The following is a 21,019-nucleotide window of genomic DNA, read 5'->3' as shown; positions in this document are numbered from 1 at the left end:
TTTTGTCTTGAATTCCTCATACAGCTCCATCAATAACTTCTGTTCCGTTTGTGAGAAGAATACTGCTTTCGTTTTGCTGTCTTCTGACATGATTGGTCGCAGTTTTGCCTATCGACTCACTTCTTATCTACCCCGGGAGAGCGCACAAAGCCAGGCGGTGCAAGCTTGTCTTACGTTAGCCTTGATTAGACGCGACTAGATTGGGTTTTCCATGTCTCCCTCCTCCAACACAGCGGATTCATAATATTAGCTCATCAGCCAGCTGTAGAAGCCTGATAACGATCCTGTTCATCAAATCCGGTGCGTTGGTGGAGGGAGACATGGAAGACAGGCAGGACAGTGGCTCTCGAGGACCAGGGTTCCCTAACCCTGGGTTAGTGGAACGACTTGGCGCTTTATTGTGAGATGGTGTTTATTCAAGCTTCACTTTTTTTCACAGTTTATGGAATACCCCCCTGGGCATTTAACAACAACAAAAATATATAGTAAATACATATATACAATCAACTCCTAAATAACATTAAAACAAATAAATTTTTAAAAACCTAAAAAATATATTTTTACTATTAATTCAAATAACAATTTGAATTTGCTAGTAAAAATTAATGCATGAATTCATTCACTCACTTTACAGTACATACACTCACGTAACTAAAGGTCAAATATCTACATATATATTAACTTGCATAAATATAAAATCATTGAATGTAAAATGGAACACATGATAACCAAGTGAATAATAAAAATATTTCTGAGCCTTTTTAATTACATTTTCTTGTTTTTATTTGAATTTTTTTTTACTATCATTATTATTATTATTATTATTGAATTCATTGTTTCTTTAATTGATAAAAAATACTTTGATCGTTTATTTATTTTTTAATTAATTTACATTTTATGCTTAAAATTGATATTAGGAACTGATCCTGTTAATAATTTTATATTCTACAGATGGAGTAGCTACAACTGAAATGATGTTGTCATTCAATTTTTGTGTCTTCAAATATTACAGTAAAAAAAAAATTCTGCCTGAAAACCTTTTTTTTTTTAAGTCTGTTTTGATGGGTGTGAACATGATCAGATGGGACTCACAAAAGTACATGATGCTTTTCATTGGGCAGTGATATCGTTAATGCATACAGCACCATGTATTTTGTCCCCACATATATTGCTTTTCATGAAAACAAATGTCCTGCCATGCAAAGTGTTGTGTACGTTATAACGCATGTGACTCATACGTTGTTTATTATGACAGGCCAGCTGCACGCACAAAAAATAGAGCGTGAGCATAGTTTGTCACATTGCAGGTGTTGTGGTCGCAGGACTCCGTGCTGTGACATTAGAACCAGAACCAGTACCACATTACGAGCTTTTCCACATTCCGACCTCGTCGTCCTTCTTCCTCCTCGCTCTTACCCCGTTCCACGCCGAATCATAACAACGCTCATGGCCACAAGAGCCACAAAGACACACCCATTGGGCACACAAACACACACACACTGCAAGACACACCCCTGTGTGTGTGCGCGCGTGTGTAACTGTGTGTAAGTGTGTTGGCCCCGAGGCCAAGCAAAACTGTGCCCTCTAATCAGACTGACAAGAAAGATATGAACAACTTTGCAACGCCAGTGATTAGCATCCATCGCTATGTGGGAACGTTAACTTTAAAAAATATATCAAATTAATTACGCTATGCTTGCAATTTAAACATGTTTGATAAGTAAGACACTTTTTTTCGGCTTGCCTGCTTCACCTGACATAACCGTCTTCACCGCAATGCTTTGCCCACACGCGTTGACAAAAACTCAAATTCCTCGTAATTAGGCTGTCTATTTGTCTTCAATCTGGTAGCAACTGGACAAAATCTTTCGAACGTGTTTGTCTTTGAAGGACTGAAGTGTTTACTTCAAACCAAAATGTCTTGCGTGGTCTCTTTAGACTTTTTTTGTGGGTCACTTCACGATAGACATTAGGGGTGGGAATCTTTGACTGTCTCACGATTCGATTCAGAATCGATTTTTGATTCAAACTGATTTGACTAACAATGATTTCTGCTTCAATTTATAGATGTGCAAAGAATCGTCATGATCTACTCTAGTCTGACTTGCTAATGCTAATTAGCGCGCATCTCGCGGAACTTTTATCACTCAAAAGAACGGCTATTCATGCAAAACTCTTCAGGAATGTGAACAGAGAAGCATCTTAACATTACTCACAGGCATATGCTCTTCCTAGGCTGCAAAAAAATCTAACTTTTAAGTTTTTCCCTTCTATTTTCTAATGTGGCTAAAACTTAACAGTGTATCAGAACGTGTGGAACCACACTGCCCCTAAGTGGCCAGATCAAGTGCAACATGAAGAGCGCTCCCAATAAAGGCACACACAAACAAGGCAAGACAGTATAAAATAATTTAAATCAAATCGATTTTGGGACATTTGAAATCAATACTAAATTCTACTAAATGAGAATCACAATTCTTATGAGAATACATTTTTGGACACACCCCTAATAGACATGCCAACCAAATTTGGTGTTGTTAAGTGAGAATGGCTAAATTTCTAAAAATAATCACGACAAAATGTCAAGGACAAATACGCGTTTCAAGGATCCCCGGCAAAGAGACAAAAATGGCTTCTTCAAACCAAAATGGTAGACTTCCTGTGTCTTTTGGTCATGGCCTAATTTTATGGTGCTTTGGGGCTTCATTCATGCAGGTGAGGTTGTTTTTGTCCGTGTTAGCTTAGAGGGCTAGTTGTGTATTTTAGAGGTGGTATTGTTGTTGTAAACAAACACAACTGAGCTAGCTCATGTTAATCCAGAGCAAAATGTTAGCGTAGCTTGTCATAAAACAACCCACACTTGTTGTTTTGACACTGGACGTACGCTTCAATCATTCGGCAATCTCGCTAATGACTCACTTTTTGTTCTCCAGGGAGCTAGACTGTTAATTAACTAACATCTATTGACCGAAGCGTAACTGTGTGATGCTTAGTGCCCATCGGTCCTCAATTGGAAAAGCGCGGTGAAGTGCTCTTCGGATTAGGGACAAGATCCTGCCGAAAGTGGAGGAGTGGAAAGAATGTAGCAGGAGATCAACAGTGATGCGGACTCTGTCTGTCATGTTGAAGAAGAACCTGAGCCGAAAGGCGAAGCTCTCAATTTACCAGTCGAAGTCAACATCCCTTTTTTTTCTCTTTTTTTCTTTTTTTTACAATAACATGTTCTATGCAGCCCCACCAGTCTAAATGTGGTATTCTGGCTGATATTGTTTTAGTGGAATGCGTTACGCAGCAAAATCCAGCCGTTTTTATGCATCTCAGGGGGCGGCCATTTTGCCACTTACTTCTTATAGATGACATCAATGTTGCTCAGATCTCAGGTAACAACCAATCAAGTGGCAAAATGGCCGCCCCCTGAGATGGATACAAATGGCTGGAAGAAGAAGAAGAAGAAAAAATTAAAATAATAATAGTAATAATGTTAATAAAGTCTGTTTCAAAATAATGTTGAGGGACAGACATTGTTGTAAATCAAATAGTTGAATGAATGCTGGGAGACATGAACATAAAAAAAAATCATATTTGTAATCCACAATACTCACTGACTTACAACCATTGCACTTTCTGAATGCTGAGAGACAATCATCAACATTGTGCAACAAAAAGAAATGTTGCGCCAATGCTGGCTGGAAGACGGTGTTCACATTAATATAGTTTGCATTATACTGAAATTTACAATCACAATCGTTGCCTTTTTAATGCGGAGAGATAAACATTCAAACTAAGGCTACTGTGTTGAAAATACTAAGCACAAGCGTGTTAATGCTCGTCTCAGCATTGGTGCTAAAACTATTGTGGTTTAAAAAAAACACTGCTCACCACTAGGGGGCCCCCTAGATGGAGTTAAATCTGTGAGTTTGCTGTGATGTGCTTGTCCATCAGCATTCATTCGTGGCGTTTTTTTCTGCATAAATCATTGTTTGTAGTGTTTGAGGGAAGCTCTCAGGAATGTCAATGAACAAAAAAAAAAGAATAGGAAACTACTTGCTTAGTGTTGATGTGTCATTTTAAACGGAACAGTGAGAACCGTCAATCATTTCGACACTTGACCACCAGTCATCGGCATATCATGGAGACTGTGTAGGTGTATGCGTGCGCATGCGTGTGCGTGCATGCGTGTGTTTGTTTGGAGCTGTCCTGCTTTCTTTCAGGAAGTGGCACAAAGGAATGTTTGGCCGTGATTCACGACGCTCCGTGGCCACGCAGCTCGTTATTTACGGCCCAGCGAGTCGTCGCTACGCGTGTGACTCAGTTTGTGGACGCCGGCGTCAGGTGCAGAGGAAGTGACAATCACTGTCTCTGTGTTTCATGTTAGCTCGAAGCGTTTAACCGTCAACCGAGCAGTGGAGCAATCGGACAAAATATGTAGGACAAGTTTGGTTTTGAAGGAACCCTAGAAATGGCCTCTTCAAACTAACATGGCATACATCTTGTGTCTGTTGGGCTTCTTGACCCAAAAATGGCCACTTTAAACTGGAGCACGGCTTTGAGAAACTTTTTTTTTTGTGGGTCTAGTCATGATACACGCCTACCAAAGTTGACTTTGAAGGAAAGGGAAATGGCCACAAAATGGCTTCTTAAAACTAAAAAGAGGTAGACTCCTTGTGTCTTTTTCGGAATAGATTCTTGAGACATTTTTTGTGGGTCTGCCAAACTTCAGGTTTCTAAGTGCAACTACCTTCGGAGGCTGAATTTATCAAATAAATTGAGACAAAATCTCCAGGAAAAGTTTGTCTTTGAACAAACCAGAAATTACCCCAAAATGGCCACTTCAAACTAAAATGGCGGACTCCCTGTATGTGTGTCCGGAAATGACCACAAAATGGCTTCTTAAAACTAAAATGGTAAACTCCTTGTGTCTTTTGGGGAATGGCTTCTTGAGACGTTTTTGTGGGTTTACTCATGATGCACATGCCTACCAAATTTAATGTTGCTCAATACAACTTTGGAGGCCCAAATTCAGGACAAAATCTCCATGTTAAGTTGGGTTTGAACAAACCAGAAATTACCCCAAAATGGCCACTTCAAACTAAAATGGCGGACGCCCTGTGTGTGTTTTCTGAATAGATTCTTGATACTTTTTTGTGAGTCAACACATGAAATGACGTGCCTGCCAAACTTCACGTTGCCGAGTGCAGCTAGCTTCGTCGGCTGAATTTCTAAATCGAGACAGGAAAAGTTTGACTTTAAAAGGACCAAATGACCCAAAAATGGTCACTTTAAACTAGAATGTCAGAATTCCTGTGTGTTTTCGAACATGGCTGTGAGAGGCTTATTTGTAAGTCTACTCATGATACACATGCTAACCAAATTTCATGTTGCTAATTGGCTTTGGGGGCTGAATTGGGGACAAAATATTAAGGTAAAGTTGGCTTGGAAAGAATTGGAAATTACCTCCAAAATTGCCGCTTAAAATGAAATGGCAGGCTTTTTTTTGCAAAAAACTAAAGTCTTTATATTCTATATGTTTTAAAAATGTAGGTTGTACTTGCTGTAAAAAGTTTGACTAACCTAATTTAATTATATGTTATATGTGAAACTAAAATTAGTCAACAGAGATGTTGGGGGGGGGGGGGGGGGGGGGGGTCACCTGAACAGAGAAACAAAAGGGGGGCTGTGCACCTTCCGACGTCACGGTGCCATGGGCGTGGCTTGGGGCGACGCGTGCGGAGGGAGGCGAGCGCGCACGCAGCGTAGCGGCAAAGCGGCAGCATCGTGTCGGCTACGCGCACGCATCCGCGCTCATTCCTCACTCGCCCAAAAGCTCAGCTGTTTTTGTTTACTTTTTCGTCACGACAAATAAGAAGAAAAAGAAGAAGAAAGAAAGAAAGAGGACGCCTAGAAGAAGTTGACTCTGTTTGGACTTACTTGGAGAAGTTTCTTGCGCAGAATATGATTTGAACGCCGGCAAACAGGTGACTCCAACCGCCGCTTTACTCCTTAATATGATCATTAATAATCCACTTGATGTTGTTTAAAATGGATATAATCAACGTGTTGTTGACTTGGCTTTGTGAGTGCGCGCTCGTGCGCGCGCTTCTGCTGCCCAATGCAAGTGCATATGTGTGTGTTAGAGTGTCTGCATGACTCACTTTCCTCCTCAATTCTCAGCATTTTTACATCTTTTGTGCCTTTGCTACACTACCATTGTGTACGTGTGTGTGTGTGTGTGTGTTGCAGGTGCACCCCCTCCCAGGTTTTTATGCTGATACTATTACTCACTTTTTAGCAGTTAAAGTGATTACTCTGCCTCTCCCCTAAAGTTGCCCCCGAAAAACTTGAGTAATGTAGTCAATGTAAAAACAAGTTTTTGTGAGTTCATTTCATTATTAAGGATTTCACATTACTTCATTAATTGCTGCAAACAGCAACTTATATACCAGTTTTCATACTTGACATGTACAGTATACAGTAAGTACTTTATTTTGTGTTGCATGAAAACAACTTTTATCCTTATAGAGCACATATTATTATTATTATTTCCATAATTAATTGTAGCATTTTTGTAAAAAATGGTTGAATGTTTGATGTCTATGCAGCATTTTATTTGTGTTTGGCACTAACGTGCTTCATAATTTTATTTTATTTTTATTTTTTCAAGTAACTGCTTTTTTTGGGTACATTTTTGTTTGGTTGCCCCCCCCCCCCCTCCCCCCAACCCATATTGATGGTCTGGGGCAATCTGGTCTGGGCCCTTGCCTCCCCCTTCCCAACCTCTAAACATGGACATCACCATTGTGTGTGCGCGTGTTGTCATGCCACTGATATTTAAATATTCAAATCAAATCATTGTTATTTTCCTAATGGTCATGTGCCCCCCGCTGCATACGTGGGGCCCCAACTAATCTTGACATGCATTTAAAGCACACATAAAGACAGTAGGAATCCATCTGTGTCCCTCGTGCTAAGCTAATGTGCTGCTCTTGTTTTGATGCCTTTCATGCAGCCGCATGTGTCACAACCACATCAAGCTCAGCCGGCATGCAAATCCACATTTTGAAAATTCTACAGTAGCACCGCAAAGCTCAAACCCCCACGCCTCCGCCCACCAACTTTCCCCCACGTCTCCTTTCACCCACCCCGCGTGCCGCTATTGAGTCGGTGGGTGATTTATCACGTCCCACCAGGGTCCGTCTCCCGCCTCTTTGCTTTTAATTGAGTTTGTCGTAATGCTCCCCAGAAGCAAAGCACTTGTATGGTTTGATAGCCCCTTTCATACAGAAATCCCTGCAAAATGGATGCATCCTGAAAATGATTGTAACCTCATGTGCCTTTCACACAGAACACAGCAAAAGTGGAATGTTGACATGTGTACTTTCACGCGGAGATGCAATAAGATAATAAGATGAGCTTTTGGTGTGATGCATGACATAGTTGTCAGACAGCAACAATTGCTTTCAACTCGGCACAACAGGAGAAGTGAGCATCCCTGTCCCTGCATCATGAATGACCTTATACACATAGCAACTTTTTTGTTAGCATATCTTTTTGTATTTTAATTTTTAAAGTTAAATTAATTTAATATTAAATATTGAAATTGGTTATATTACATAAATAAACAATTTCATTTTTTTTCCTAAAATTATTAAAATTTACATCCAAATTTTAGGTTTTTTAATTACATTTTTGGGGGAATTTTGTGACCTAAGTTTGTTTTTGTAATCATTATTTCGATTTTTTAAAACTTTTTAAAACTTTGATTAAAAATTTATAATTTCTGGCCCAAATTTTTTTTACAATTGCATTTTTTTTTTCAGTTTAAATTTGTTTTTGGAATTTGAACTTATTTCATTAAAAAAAAGTTTTTTTCATTTGAACTATTAGTGTTTTTATTTTTTGTGTCTGTTGAATTAAATATTGACAATTGTTCTTTTCTTTTTTTATTATGGACATTTCTTTCTAAATTTTTTTGCAATTTGAACTTGTTTCATTAGAAATTGTGTAAAATGTGCATAAGAATTTTTGTATGATTAAAAAAATAAAATAAAGCAAATCATGATCATTCCTGTAATTTTTAATTACATTTTATTTTGTTTGAAATTTTTAAAAAAATTTCTCTTGAAAATTGGTTTTGAAAATCTTTTCAAAAATAAAGATAATGATTGAAAAATTCCATCTGAATTTTTTCATTTGAGTTTTGATTCACATTGGATGCATAACAGAATCCATTCCAGACGCAGACAATAATTGTTGTTCATTTTCACACAGTGACACGGTATCCTGCAATCACGTAGATTGTTAGATGTTAGCGTTAGTTGCTTTCTGCACAACAGAGACCATATGAAATTGCACACCCCTGTCCCGGCATTGTCAAATATCCCAACATACCACTACCGTCCCACCTCTGATACTTCCTTCAGAGCCATAACAGAAGATCTGGCATGCATCCCGCTGTGCATTTCACACAGAACCCGGCAAAGATGGGACACTGAAGTGTGTGCTTTCACACAGCCATGACATCACGTAATGACGTTTGTTTGCGAGACAATTTGGGGGAATACAAACAGGAAAAGTGGGATTGAAAGCCAGCGTGGCTTATAATTGAGCGGGTCGCGACCCTTCCAGGCCCGACGAGTGCACAGACGAACTCACAAGTGTGTTACGAGCCACTCTGGGGACTCTTTCAGATCCTTCAATGTAAAGGATGTGTAGTCACACGTTCCACTTTTTTCATTTGGTCTCTTTTGTGTTCGATATTTTTTGGGTGCTCCACTTTTTAGCGGCCCACTTTTTGCGTTCCTCTTTTGTGATCTACTTTTTGTGTTCCACTTTGTGCCCTTTTGCAATGTCATTTTTAGCATCACATTTTGTGTGTTCCACATGTGCGGGTGCTCTTTTTAGTCTTTCACTTATTTTGCGTTCCCGTTTTTTGTGTTCTACTCTTTTAGTCTTGGTCTTTGTTTTCCACTTTTTGTGTTCCATTTTTTTATTAAGCTTTTTTTTGTGCTCCATTTTTTGTGTTTTTGAGTTGAACTTTTTGTACTGTAATTGTTTTTTTCTTATTCTGTTTCTTGTCTTCCTAATTTTCAAGTTTTTCTTTTTGTGTACCACGTTTTGTTTTTCTTTTCTGTCCTGCTCTTTTTGATTGTTCAACTTTTTGTGTTCCGCTTGTTACTTTCCACTTTTTTGTGTTCCACTGGTACAACTTTTTGTGTTTGTCTTTTTTAAATAACTACTTTTTTGTGTTCCAATTTTTGTCTTCCCTCTTTTGTGTTTTAGTATTCCTCTTTTTAATGTACACTTTTGACTTACCAATTGTTTTGCACTTTTTTGTGTACCACTTTTCCTGTTCCACATTTTGTACTGCTCTTTTTTAAATGTACACTTCTTTTGTGTTCCACCGTGTTAATGTTCCACTTTCTTTTACGGGCTTTGGGTTCTGCTTTTCACGTTCCAATTTTTGTTCTGCTCCCCATTTTTGTGTTTTTTGTGCTCCACTATTTTTGTGTTCCAATTTTTGTGTTTCACTTTTTGTCGTGCTTCCTTTTTTTGTGCTCCACTTACTTGTGTTCCACTTTTTTGTGTTCCATAGTTTTGTTTTTCACTTTTTGTGGTCAACTTTTTGTCTTCTGCTTGTGTGCGCCTTTTTTATTTTCACTTCACCTCTCTTCATGTTCCACTTTGTGTTCCACTTTTTTGTGCTCTACAATTTCTTGTCCTCCAAATTTTTGTTATGTACTTGTTTGTGCTATACTTTTAGTGTTCCACCTGCATCTGACATGTTTGTCTTTTGTCATCAGGATGAGCCTGCGCTTCCTGAAAACGCTGCATGCGGTTTTGCTTTTGTGGTGGTCCGTGTGGTGGTCCGGTGCTGACGGCCGGTGCAATGAACCCCACGAATCGTCCAAAGTCAACCTCTCGTCGGCGCACCGTCTCCCGACGTTCACCGCTGACTTCCCGGTCCAGAACATGGTGACGCTGGACGGCGTGGTCTACGTTGGCGCCATTAACCGGATCTATGCGTTGTCACCCAACCTGACCAAGCTGTCCGAGTACCGCACGGGCCCGCTGCTCGCCAACGAGTCCTGTGGGGCCGGCGGCGCCGCCGGCAAGGTGGACAACCACAATTTAGCTCTGGTAGTGGAGAAGATGTACGACAAAGGATTGTACAGTTGCGGCTCGGCGGACAATGGCATCTGCCGACGTCACGTGCTGGACGACGACATCAGTCCCAAAACGGTAGACGAGGACGTGTACTGCTTCGCCGACAAGGTGGGGCCCGGCAGGGGGACGCCGGCTGATGCTAACGTGGTGGTGGGCCCGTCAGGGTCGCAGGTGCTAAGCGTGGAGAGCAATATCATCGTGTTCTTCGCCGGCAACTCCGAGATTCCCGGTTCGGGAAAGCCCCCTGACGACACGGCCCGACCCCGCACCGTCTCTCTGAGGAAGATGAAGACCAGCCAGGACGGGTTCACCTTCTTCTCTGGCCTGTCCCACATGGATCTGATCCCGTCACTGCGAGGGAAGTACTACCTGCGCTATGTTCACTCCTTCCACAGCGGGCCCTTCACGTACTTCCTGACGGTGCAGCAGGTGAGCCGGGACTCGCCAGCGTTCCACACGCGAATTGTGCGCATGTGCTCCTCGGATTTGGTCATCCGCCGTTACGTGGAGATGCCGCTGGAGTGCATTAGCACACATAAGAGGCGGCGGCGGCGGCGCTCGGCCGAGGACGACAAGGTATTTAACCTGCTGCAGGCGGCGCACGTGGCCAAGGTTGGCGATGACGTGGAGGTGCAGCGACACCTCAAGGTAATTATTGGTACTTTACTACTAATTATACATGTATTTTTAATATTGTAAATTTCTGTCAGAATTTTTTTTTACTAATTTTGATCTTATTTTTCAGCATATATTTTAGCATTTTGATGTGTTTTTTTTTTTTTTTAAATATTAGAACATCCAAATCTCTTTTTTTTACCTTGAAATTTGGGAAATTTCTAAAATTCTGGAAAGCCTTGTCTTAAAAAAAAAAAGATTCATAATTGGAAATTTTGTAAATTTTTGTCAAAATTTTGCAGAATATCTTTTTGGATTTAGATTTTATTTGATTTAAAACAAATTAAATGAATGTAAACATTTGAAAATGCCGTAATCGAAAATATATATTTTATTCTTTTTTTAAATTTGGGAAATCCGTTTTTTGGTATATGAATTTTTTTATTCACTAAAATATTTTTTAAAATATTCAGTTTAATCTGAATGTCATTAGATCTCTAATTTAATTTTTTTTTTAGAATTTTTTCTACAATAGTTTTTTTATTGAACCAAATATTGAAAATTTCCCAACTGAATGTTTTTTTATGTCTAAAGTTGTTTTTGCAGTTATAACATTTTTGATTTGTAATTAGATTTTTTTTTTAATTAAATGAAATACAAAATAATTCTGTCCAATTTGTTTTCGATATTTGATGTTTCTTTTATTGATTTAAATAATTGAAATTTTCCATCCTATTTTATTTATGTATGTTTTTTATTTGAATTTTTTTAGATTTCTGTCCAAATGTCTTTTTTTTTTAAATACACAATTATAATTTTTTTCAAATTAAAGTCAAAATTTCGTTTTGAAATCCAAATTTTTGTTTTTATCTATTTTTTAAGGTGGAGGAGGGCGACGACGTGCTGTTCGCCGCCTTCGCTCGTGGCAAGCCCGATTCTAGCGAGCCTACCGCCAACTCGGCCGTGTGCGTCATGAGCATCAAACACCTGAACAACATGTTCCGGATGTACATGCAGAAGTGCAACACGGTGGACCCGTATCACTTCACAGGTTCCGATGGCAGGGCCTGCTACAATGTGGTGAGTACTGCTGGATCGCTTGGCAAAAGATTTTGCGCACACTTCTTTTTTTTTTTTTTTTTTCTTTTGGGAGATCTCAGTATTGATCATTTGAAATGTCATCATCATTGTTCTCCCTTTTTTTTTTTTTTTTTTTTTTTTTTGATTTTGCGCACACTTCTATGGAAGAAATACATTTGCTCGAAATAATGCGCCACTGCCGGAGAAACTCTACCTTCCAATACAATCCATTAAGAACCTTGAAACAGTTTTTCTTTGTGGCAAAGAAAAACTTGCAACCTTTGACAAACCTTGACAAAAAAAACAAATTTGCTCCATTCACAAACATTTGCTAACTCAACGTGACAGTTATCCCCATCACTTTTTTGTTTGTTTTAACAATGTATACCACTATTATTGGTAAGAGATAAAAACAAACAAACAGTCAAGCTCAACTGTAAGCACAATTAGGGTAAACCAAAAAAAAAGTCAAAGTAAAAGCAAAAGGTGTGCACAAGTTCATATTGTTTGATACTCTCTGATCTGCAATGACTGCGGTTCAAATGCTCAAATTTAATGCGGCTTTAAAGGTGGATCTTTTTCAACCAATTTTCTATGTTTTAGTGAAATTTTCACGTTTTGAAAATTTTCCTTCTAAATTTTTCTTTTTTTTTCAGATCTGAAATTTACATAAAAATTCATTGGTGTAAAATTTGATTTTAAATGTTGAAAATCTCTTTTTAAATTTTGACAATTTTTTTTTTATAAAAAATCCTTAACTAGCATTATTTTTCACTTAAAATATACATTGAAATTTTTCTTTAATTTTTTTTCCTGGTAATTATATTTTTAATGTGATTTATTATTATTATTATTAGAAAGTTTGTTATCAGATTTTTTGTTTGAGAAATTGTATGTTTTTGAAATTTCCATTGGAATTTATTTTTGTAGTTTGAAATTTTTAGATATTTTTATTCATTATTTTTTAGATATATTTATATATATATTTATTTTGGTCTTTAATTTTTTTTTTTTAAATAACTGAATCCTTTTGGCGGCACGGTGGCTGAGCACGTCCGCCTCCCAGTGCAGAGGACGTGAGATCGAGTCCGGGCTTCGGCCTTTCTGGGTGGAGTTTGCATGTTCTCCCCGTGTTTGCGCGGGTTTCCTCCGGGTACTCCGGTTTCCTCCCACATTCCAAAGACATGCATGGCAGGCTAATTGAACACTCCAAATTGTCCATAGGTGTGATTGTGAGTATGGTTGTTCGTCTCTGTGTGCCCTGTGATTGGCTGGCAACCAGTTCAGGGTGTACCCCGCCTACTGCCCGAAGCCAGCTGGGATAGGCTCCAGCACCCCGCGACCTTTGTGAGGAAAAGCGGTCAAGAAAATGGATGGATGGATGGATGAATCCTTTTTTTTTCTTTACTTTTTCACAAATCATATGGATCACCTTCCCATTACCTCTACTGCTAAAACCATTTCTGCTTTCACGGGCCGAAAACAAGATTTATTAGTTATTTGTAGAAATGGGACAGTACGGGTACCAGGTATCGGTATCTGGCAAACACAAGCCTTATTTTAAGGTACCGGGTTCTCGTGGAGGGTGCTAATACCAGCCACCTACTGTATATTTATGGCAAAAAAAATCAGACTGTTACTAATATCGATCTAAAAAAAGAGTAGTATTGAACAGTCCTATTTTTTTTAATTAGCATTATGATTAATTGACTGTTTAAGAATTTTGTACCAATGCTTGATTCCATGTAGTGTTTCCAGTTGAGGTTTCATAAATTTGCCAAAAGGTGCGTGCTTGATGCAAAACATACTTAAAAGTTTCAAAGGTGTTGTGGCATTATGGAAATTTTGTGATTCAAAAAGAATGCAAACGAGGTCCCTCATCATTTGCTGTATTTTTCTTTAATGCTTATTTATGTGCTATTACATTGTAGCCTGAGAGGACTCCCAAATCCTTTTATAGCCGTTTTATCTTCCGGGATCTCATCCTTGATCGCACGAATGGAATTTAGGAATTTTTCCACTTAAGACGCGTGTGGATGAAAGAGCGAGCGAATGAGCAAGTGTGAGTTCAAAGTGCATACGGCGTCCGCTCCATCGACCATATTTGGTGCACTTGCCTCGTGTGTTTTTTTCTCCACTTCTTTGCTCACTTAAAGCGTCCATTTTTGGACAAAGTATCACAAACTGCAGCCAAAGCTCGCCGCTGCTTGTCTGGATCGATCATGTGACCTGGCGGACGCCCTGTCATGAAGGTCCAATGGGGCGTTCCAATACTATTGACAAAACTGTTTTTTACAGCCGACTTTTACAGCCACATGCTACACTGAAGAACCCCCCCAACCATACTCCCAGAATCAATCCATTGGTCAGTACTCATGTGATGTTAACTAGTGAGCTGACCAGGTCTTCAGGCCACGGCACTTTTTGGTATTATTCGTATCTGTGCATGGATGAGTGAAGGTTTCAGTCAGAACTGAACAATTGTCAGTCACTACAGCAGGAGTCATTCAGGTGCAATCTGCTCTAACTGGCCCAAAAGGGCTCTTTTGGGGACTTATTAAAATAGTGAAAATGAATTCTAGGAATTGCACCTATGAAATTAAAAGGTAAGAACCCCAAAAATATTGACCAGTGAAGCTTTTCCTGCCTTGTGAAGATAAGCGGTTCGGATAATGGAAGTTAATTTCAGGAAATACACCACTGATGAAGGTTTGAAAGAAAAAGGGTACTGCTAGATGATGGAAAGCGAAAATGGAAAAAGTAAAAAACTAAAAGCAAAAAAAAAAAAGTTACAAAAAGGAAATATAAAAATCTAAATATATTGTAGGACGTGCGCCAATGGGACCCCCCCAAAAAAAAAAAAAAAAAAATAAATAATAATTATCAGGAATGAGAAAAGAAAAAAAAACATTATCAAAACTACAGACTATAAAAATTGAAAAAGTACACAAAAAAAGTCACTAAAAGAGAGAAAAGGTGCTGCGTCATTATCAAATTTATCAATGAAAAAAAAAACTGAAAAATCATACGATCAACAAGTCAGAAGGAAAAATCTAATGTTAGGAAAATTATTTCTTGTCATGCTTGTTATCGTTCTTTTGCCGCTCATCCCGTCTTGACGGCATAAAGACGTTACAAGGATGTGAGCGGTTGGAGTTTACGTGCAAGTTCCTCTTGGCCAAGCTGAACACCTGCTGCTCTGCTGGCTCATCTTAACGACGTTCCTTTGACTTTTTATTGAGCTTTTATCGCACTTTAAGTGTGAGGCTGTTTGACTTTTTTTTTATCAAGTTTAGTGCCGGTCAATCAGTCAGACGCCTTGGCTGCAGACAACAACAGTGCTGCTCATGCACATGGCGTAAACCATAAATACTCTGCATTTAATAGTTTACTACAGTAAAGGACGGATGGATGGAAGGATAGCAAGATGAGGGAGGAGGGGTTTGTCCAGGGTGCAAAATTATTAGAAAGTCTTTTTTCCATGAGCCAAGTATGTGCACTTTTACTTAAGTACAGCGTTTGAGTAGTAGTACTTGCGCCAGCTCCTGTTTACGAGGCGTCGGGCGAGCATCTGGCAGGTAGTCGCTGGCCTCATATATGATAAGCGACCTCATAAATTCATAAAGATTGTCTGGAGCTCAAACACTCCAGCGCACACAAGCTTATTTTCGTCGTCTTTTTTCTCCTCGCTGCCGCTGATGCTGGACAGAGAAAAAAAAAAGTCCCAGTAGGAATCTGGCGAGCATTGAAAGCGCAGCGGAAAGAGCGCGTTTGAACTTTTTTAAGTGGCGGTTGTCATCGCCAGAAAGCCTCCTAATTCCAGTGCATGATGGATGTTTTTAATGGTGACTCACACGTTGCTCCATGTTGGGACAACAGACAAGCACAACTTGCATTGGATTGAATGGGGGAAAAAAGGTCAAATAAAGAAAGAAAAGAGTGAGTTAAATTAAGAAAAGGAGTCAAACTAAGTTTTTTTTTTTTTAAAAATCGCCAAAAGATTTTTTTTTTTTGAAAGGTAGAGAAAGATAATTAAGACAAAAAAGTAGAAATAAAAAGACAATAATTGAGAAGTATAAATGTTAAAATAATTTCAGGAAAAAAAGAAAAAAATCTAATAAATTAAAAAAAAATTGCAAAAATAACAAAAAAAAAACTACATAATATTAATTAAGAAAAAATATATATTTTTTTATGAAATGATTCTTAAAATAAAGCATTGGTGGAAAAGTATGGGAGTCAAACTAAATAAATTAATACAAATATTCAAATAATTCCAGGGACTATAACAGCAAAAAATAACAACAATGGAAAAATAAGCACATCAAAAATGTTGTTGTCATCAAAGACAATGAGTTGGGTTAACTTAAAATGTTTATTTTTATTACGGCTCATATTCATGTAAGTCACATGATGATTGATTAATGATTCATGGAAAATCAGTAAATAAATCACAGTTAAATGAATTTAAAATAGAGGAGAAAAGAATTAAAACAGTGAACAAATTATAATAATGTAAATAAAATATAAAATAATGTAAAACCAAAATACAGAATAAAAATGACTTCTTTTTACACTATTTGGACAGTTAACAATGTTACTTGTGATGAGGAAAAAAGAAACTCCAATTGCAAAAATGGCATCGACCAATCACAGCTCACCTGTTTTCTGGGTTTGGTCATGTGACGTTTGCAAGCTGAGCACTGTGATGTCATTTTCAGTTGACAGCAAGTAGCAGTACAAGGCAAAATGGCCGCCTCCTCAGATAGATAAAAACTGGTGGAGTTTGCTGATTAATTCATACCCCACAAACACAATACTAATCAGAATTAGACTAGTGGGGCCACAAATAACATATCATTGAAAACAACTTTTCTGGCTTGGCTTTCCCTTTAAGGATGATTTTTCTTTTTCGGGCCAAGCTACTAGTGTGCGTGTGGTGTCAAATGTGAAGCCTCCAAATGTGTATTCATATTCCTTATGTGCATTTCATCCAATTAGGATGCGCGGCGGTCCAATACATCACAGTCGTGCTTGCGTCTTCATCATAATGAGAAATGATGGTCGCCGGCGTGAAATCAATGTGTTGTCTATTTGCTCGCAAAACGCGGGGGAGGCCTAATTAAAATGGCCGTCGCTCAAAAAGCGCCATTCCTACTACGCGGGGCGCCGTGTAATCAATCAGTCGAGAGATTGAATTTAAAAGCAATCAGCATTTGCTGCTTTTTCTTCCGATCCATGCTAATCTGATCCCTGCTTTGACCTCGCATGTGGACGTTGAGACTTTTTTTTTTTTTTGTAGACTTTTGGGAATATGGAGCCACATGGGACAGGGGAATGCTTTTTTAAAGACACATTTATTATTTTGTATCTTAACTCTTAAATTGTGTCAAATTTGACCTGTTTTGACATGGAGCTGGTCTGCGAAAAGTCGCATATAATTGACACCCATTGAAATGTGTTGGGCAAAAAAAAAAAAAGTAAACCACAAAGAAATCCTTAAAAAAAAAAAAAGTAAACCACAAAGAAATCCTTAAAAAAAAAAAAAACATTAATAAGCAATTAATATGGAAAAATACGTGGACATTTTTTTATGAAAAAAAAAAGTATATGAATATGCATATATGGGGTGCACCTAAATGTCATTCTTTCACTCATTCATTTGATGTGTGACAATAGTGATTGGTATTTATGACAAAACAGTTACAACAGTTGATAATTGACAATAGTATGAGGATATTTGTGGTTCGGGTAAATTTTCAAAATGAAACCGTATGTAATGGGTCCGGTCTTTCGACTAGTATGGTGTTTGTCCTTACTAGTAAGATAATTCACTACGCAGTAAATTTGACTCTATTTAGAGTGGGACCAAATAGACTCAGTTTTAAAGTAATATTTACACTTGGAAGAGAGTCAAATAAAGAATTGAAAAAAAAAGAAAGAAAATAAAAGTCACTCAAGGGTTGAGGAACAAAATCATGACCTTCAGCTTGGGAGGCAGCCGATCTCCTTGAGCCACGCAGCTCCTGCTGTGTGTTTGTATATGGTTTGTGTCAGCTGGAATCTTTGTAACTCCGAGAGCAAAAACGGTTTGAGCTCTTGGAGCTAAGTAAACAGTAGGAGTGGCCATCGCTCAGGTGGTAGTGTGGCCGTCTCCCAAGCAAAACGTCGTGAGTTCATTCCTCAACCCTTGAGTGACTTTTATTTTTAGTTTTTTCCTCAATTCTTTATTTTACTCTCTTCCAAGTGTAAATATTAGCCTACTCCAAAAGTCTATTTGGTTCCACTCCAAATACAGTCAAATTTACTCTAAATAGTAAATAGAGTCAAATTGACAAAATTTACTGTTGAATAACTCACTAGAGCTTTTTAGTAGAACTGAGTCCTACTAGTAACTTTTTGCCAAATAGAAATAATCAATTATAGTAGTGACATTTTTTTATCTCATTGGCTGGTGTACCTAATGAAGTGTCCAATGTGTGTACATCACGGTGGTGCGTGCCCGAGCTGGTGCTCGCACCCGCAGCTGTGCCATCATCATCATCAAGATTTGTGAGCCTGGAAAGCAGGTGTGCTCCTCACCGAGACGCTATCTCATTCATGAGCTAAGATGATCATGTTATAGTCACCACACACACACCTGGAAAGTCCATACGGTAGTACGCGCACCCCAAAGCGCGCACCACTTATTTCCACGACGTAACCTTTGTGGCAATTGTGAGAATACGATGTGGGGTTTTAGTTGCTTTTGCAGACTAATTGTGATGTCATTATTTGCTGGAACTTTTTTCAGGTGGTGTGCAATGGCGCTCCACTGATTTTCACGACCCCTTGCGCGTACCTTTTTAGCAATCGTAAAAAACTGATGTGGCGTTTTAGTTGAACTTCAGACTATGTATAATGCCTTTATTGGCAATAGCAGGCTTTTTTCGGGGGTGCGCAGTGGACACCCCTGGGCGTAGCATTTATTTCCATGACCGCTTGTGTGTAACTTTTTATACTAAATATGATGCCTAACTGTAATAATTTTTGGTAGGCGGTGCACGGGTGTGCACATATTGATTTCCGTGACAATTTAGCAGTGGGGAAACAGTTGCCCCATTAGTTTTATGGATTTTTAAAAAAATTTTTTTTTAGATTATGTGTAGTGGAAAAGGGGGGTGCACCAGTAATCCAAGTGTAACTGCTCTCATGACAAAAAATTCAATTAAATCTAGAGGTTATTAGATTACTCAACAATTAATTGATTATTAAATGAATTAATTATTATTTTGACAATATTTTGATTATAGATTAATCCTATAGAGAGACCTTGTTTAATTTGAAATTGTCCAAACCTCGGATTTCTGTAGTTCTCCATGAAAGCAGGAACTGATTATCGTGTTTTTTTCCATAAATAAGACATTTGCAAAATAAAAATGTTCTATTTTAAATATTGCCATCGTCCCGAAGACGTTTTTTTTTTAAACTTTTTATATTTTTTATGCTAGAGCATACAGAAGGCTTTGATGCTGCCTCTGACCTGAAGAGGTGTCTTAAAGCAATGGTAGTTAATACAAAAAACGGCCAGCAGGTGGCAGCAGAGTATAAGAGATCAACCAGGGTCATGTTGCAAAAAGCTGTTTTCCCCACAGATTTAAACCGATTTGTGAATAATGATGAAACTTAGCTATATTCTAATGCTAATTGCTGCAAAACGGAAACGGATAAAAATTTACTTTTTTCCTGATGAAAGAAGAGACTCTAATCTTTCTTTTGGTTGGGTTCATGTTTTTATAGCAATAGAACACAATATTTTATGGGCCTTGCAAAATCAGTCAAAATCGTAGGGGGTTGCTTCAGTGAAAATTTGTTAATATATTTGCCAATTTTCTGATGTTACAGGCTAATCCTATAAGTGAATAAAGGAATGAAAATGATTTTTTTTCCCCGATGCAATCCCAAAATGGTGGTGCACCTGCACCTTTGTTTAATTTGCAGGTTTTGACTTTTTCTTTTTTGAGCGTGTGTGTGGGGCAAGAGAGGGTGCTCTGTTGCTAAGGCGTTTTGGTTTTGGATCCAAGCATGCCCTGACATGCCGTGCCAGCGTTGACGACAGGGCAGCGGTGCGGGCGGCTCCTCGGCAGGCGCTAAAGAATGAGTCTACTTATCCCGTCTTGTCCTGTCCTGTCCTGCTTTTGTTCCACACGTCGCATCTCTGCATCCATCTTAGGTCACACTACATTAGCACACTGAAAAATACCAGTGACTGTAAATGTGAGATTACGCAGTACACTAAACAAAATGGTTAACTGTGTGAATGCTGTAAGTGTTGGCACACACTAAAAACTGTTGGGTCAAAAATGGACCGATCCACTATTTCGGCCGATACTTGGTTTGATTTGACTTTGACTGGATTGTTTTATACAAACTGACCCAATTTTTGGGATTGTTTTGTATAAAACGATCCGATCTTTTGTATTATTTTGTACAGAATGACCCAATATTTTGGGTTGCTATGTACATAATGACCAACCTTTTTTTTATTATTATTGTTTTATACAAAATGACCCAATATTTTTGCTTATTTTATATAAAACCACCCAGTCTTTAGGATTGTTTTGTACTGAATGACCCAATATGTTATTGTTGTTTTTTAAATTTAAAACGACCCAATTTTTTGGGATTGTTTTAAACTAAATGACCAATTTTTTGGGTTGTTTTATACAAAATGGCCCAATTTGGGGGATTTTACAACAAATCAAAGAAAGTTGGGCCAAATCGACCCGAATAGTAGATCAGTAAATTTTTGGCCCAAATTGGATTATTTTTGGCCCAACGTTCTATTTAAAATGAGAGAATTGATGTCTTGGCATCACCAGAATATTTAGTCACTTACTAAGCATCTAATCAGATTGCTTTGATGTCATCTACTGTACTACTTATAGCCACTAAAGTGCATAGTTTTTGTCAATTGATATTTTTGACTTATTGTAATTAAAAGATCATTGGTACACTCTAAAAATATTTGGGCCAAAAATAACCCAATATTGGTCAAATAGGGACCAAAAAACTTTGGGATTAAATGAATATCCCCCCGAAAAACAACTGGTTTGGTCGTTTTTACAAAAAAACAACAAATGTGCTTTTTTCCCCCCAACCCAAAACGTTGGGTTAAATT

At 38.2% G+C, this 21,019-nt stretch overlaps 1 protein-coding gene across 2 annotated transcripts in view; it reads left to right on the top strand.

The window, feature by feature from the left end:
- The first annotated feature begins 5,776 nt into the window (after positions 1-5,776).
- met (MET proto-oncogene, receptor tyrosine kinase) overlaps positions 5,777-21,019 on the top strand; it is a 58,291-nt gene continuing 43,048 nt past the window's right edge. The window contains exons 1-3 of one of the 2 annotated variants that reach the window (XM_077569210.1): positions 5,777-5,975; positions 9,801-10,812; positions 11,662-11,859. In XM_077569210.1, the coding sequence (XP_077425336.1) occupies positions 9,802-10,812; positions 11,662-11,859 (1,209 nt within the window). In that variant the 5' untranslated portion in view covers positions 5,777-5,975; position 9,801. Of the gene's footprint in view, positions 5,976-9,800; positions 10,813-11,661; positions 11,860-21,019 lie in introns of those variants that run through there. The other variant, XM_077569212.1, reaches the window with a different exon arrangement.

This window comes from Vanacampus margaritifer, chromosome 6 (genome assembly GCF_051991255.1).
Source record: "Vanacampus margaritifer isolate UIUO_Vmar chromosome 6, RoL_Vmar_1.0, whole genome shotgun sequence".
NCBI lineage: Eukaryota > Metazoa > Chordata > Actinopteri > Syngnathiformes > Syngnathidae > Vanacampus > Vanacampus margaritifer.
Note: the sequence above shows the minus strand (reverse complement) of the source record. Positions and strands in the feature narration are given on the sequence as shown.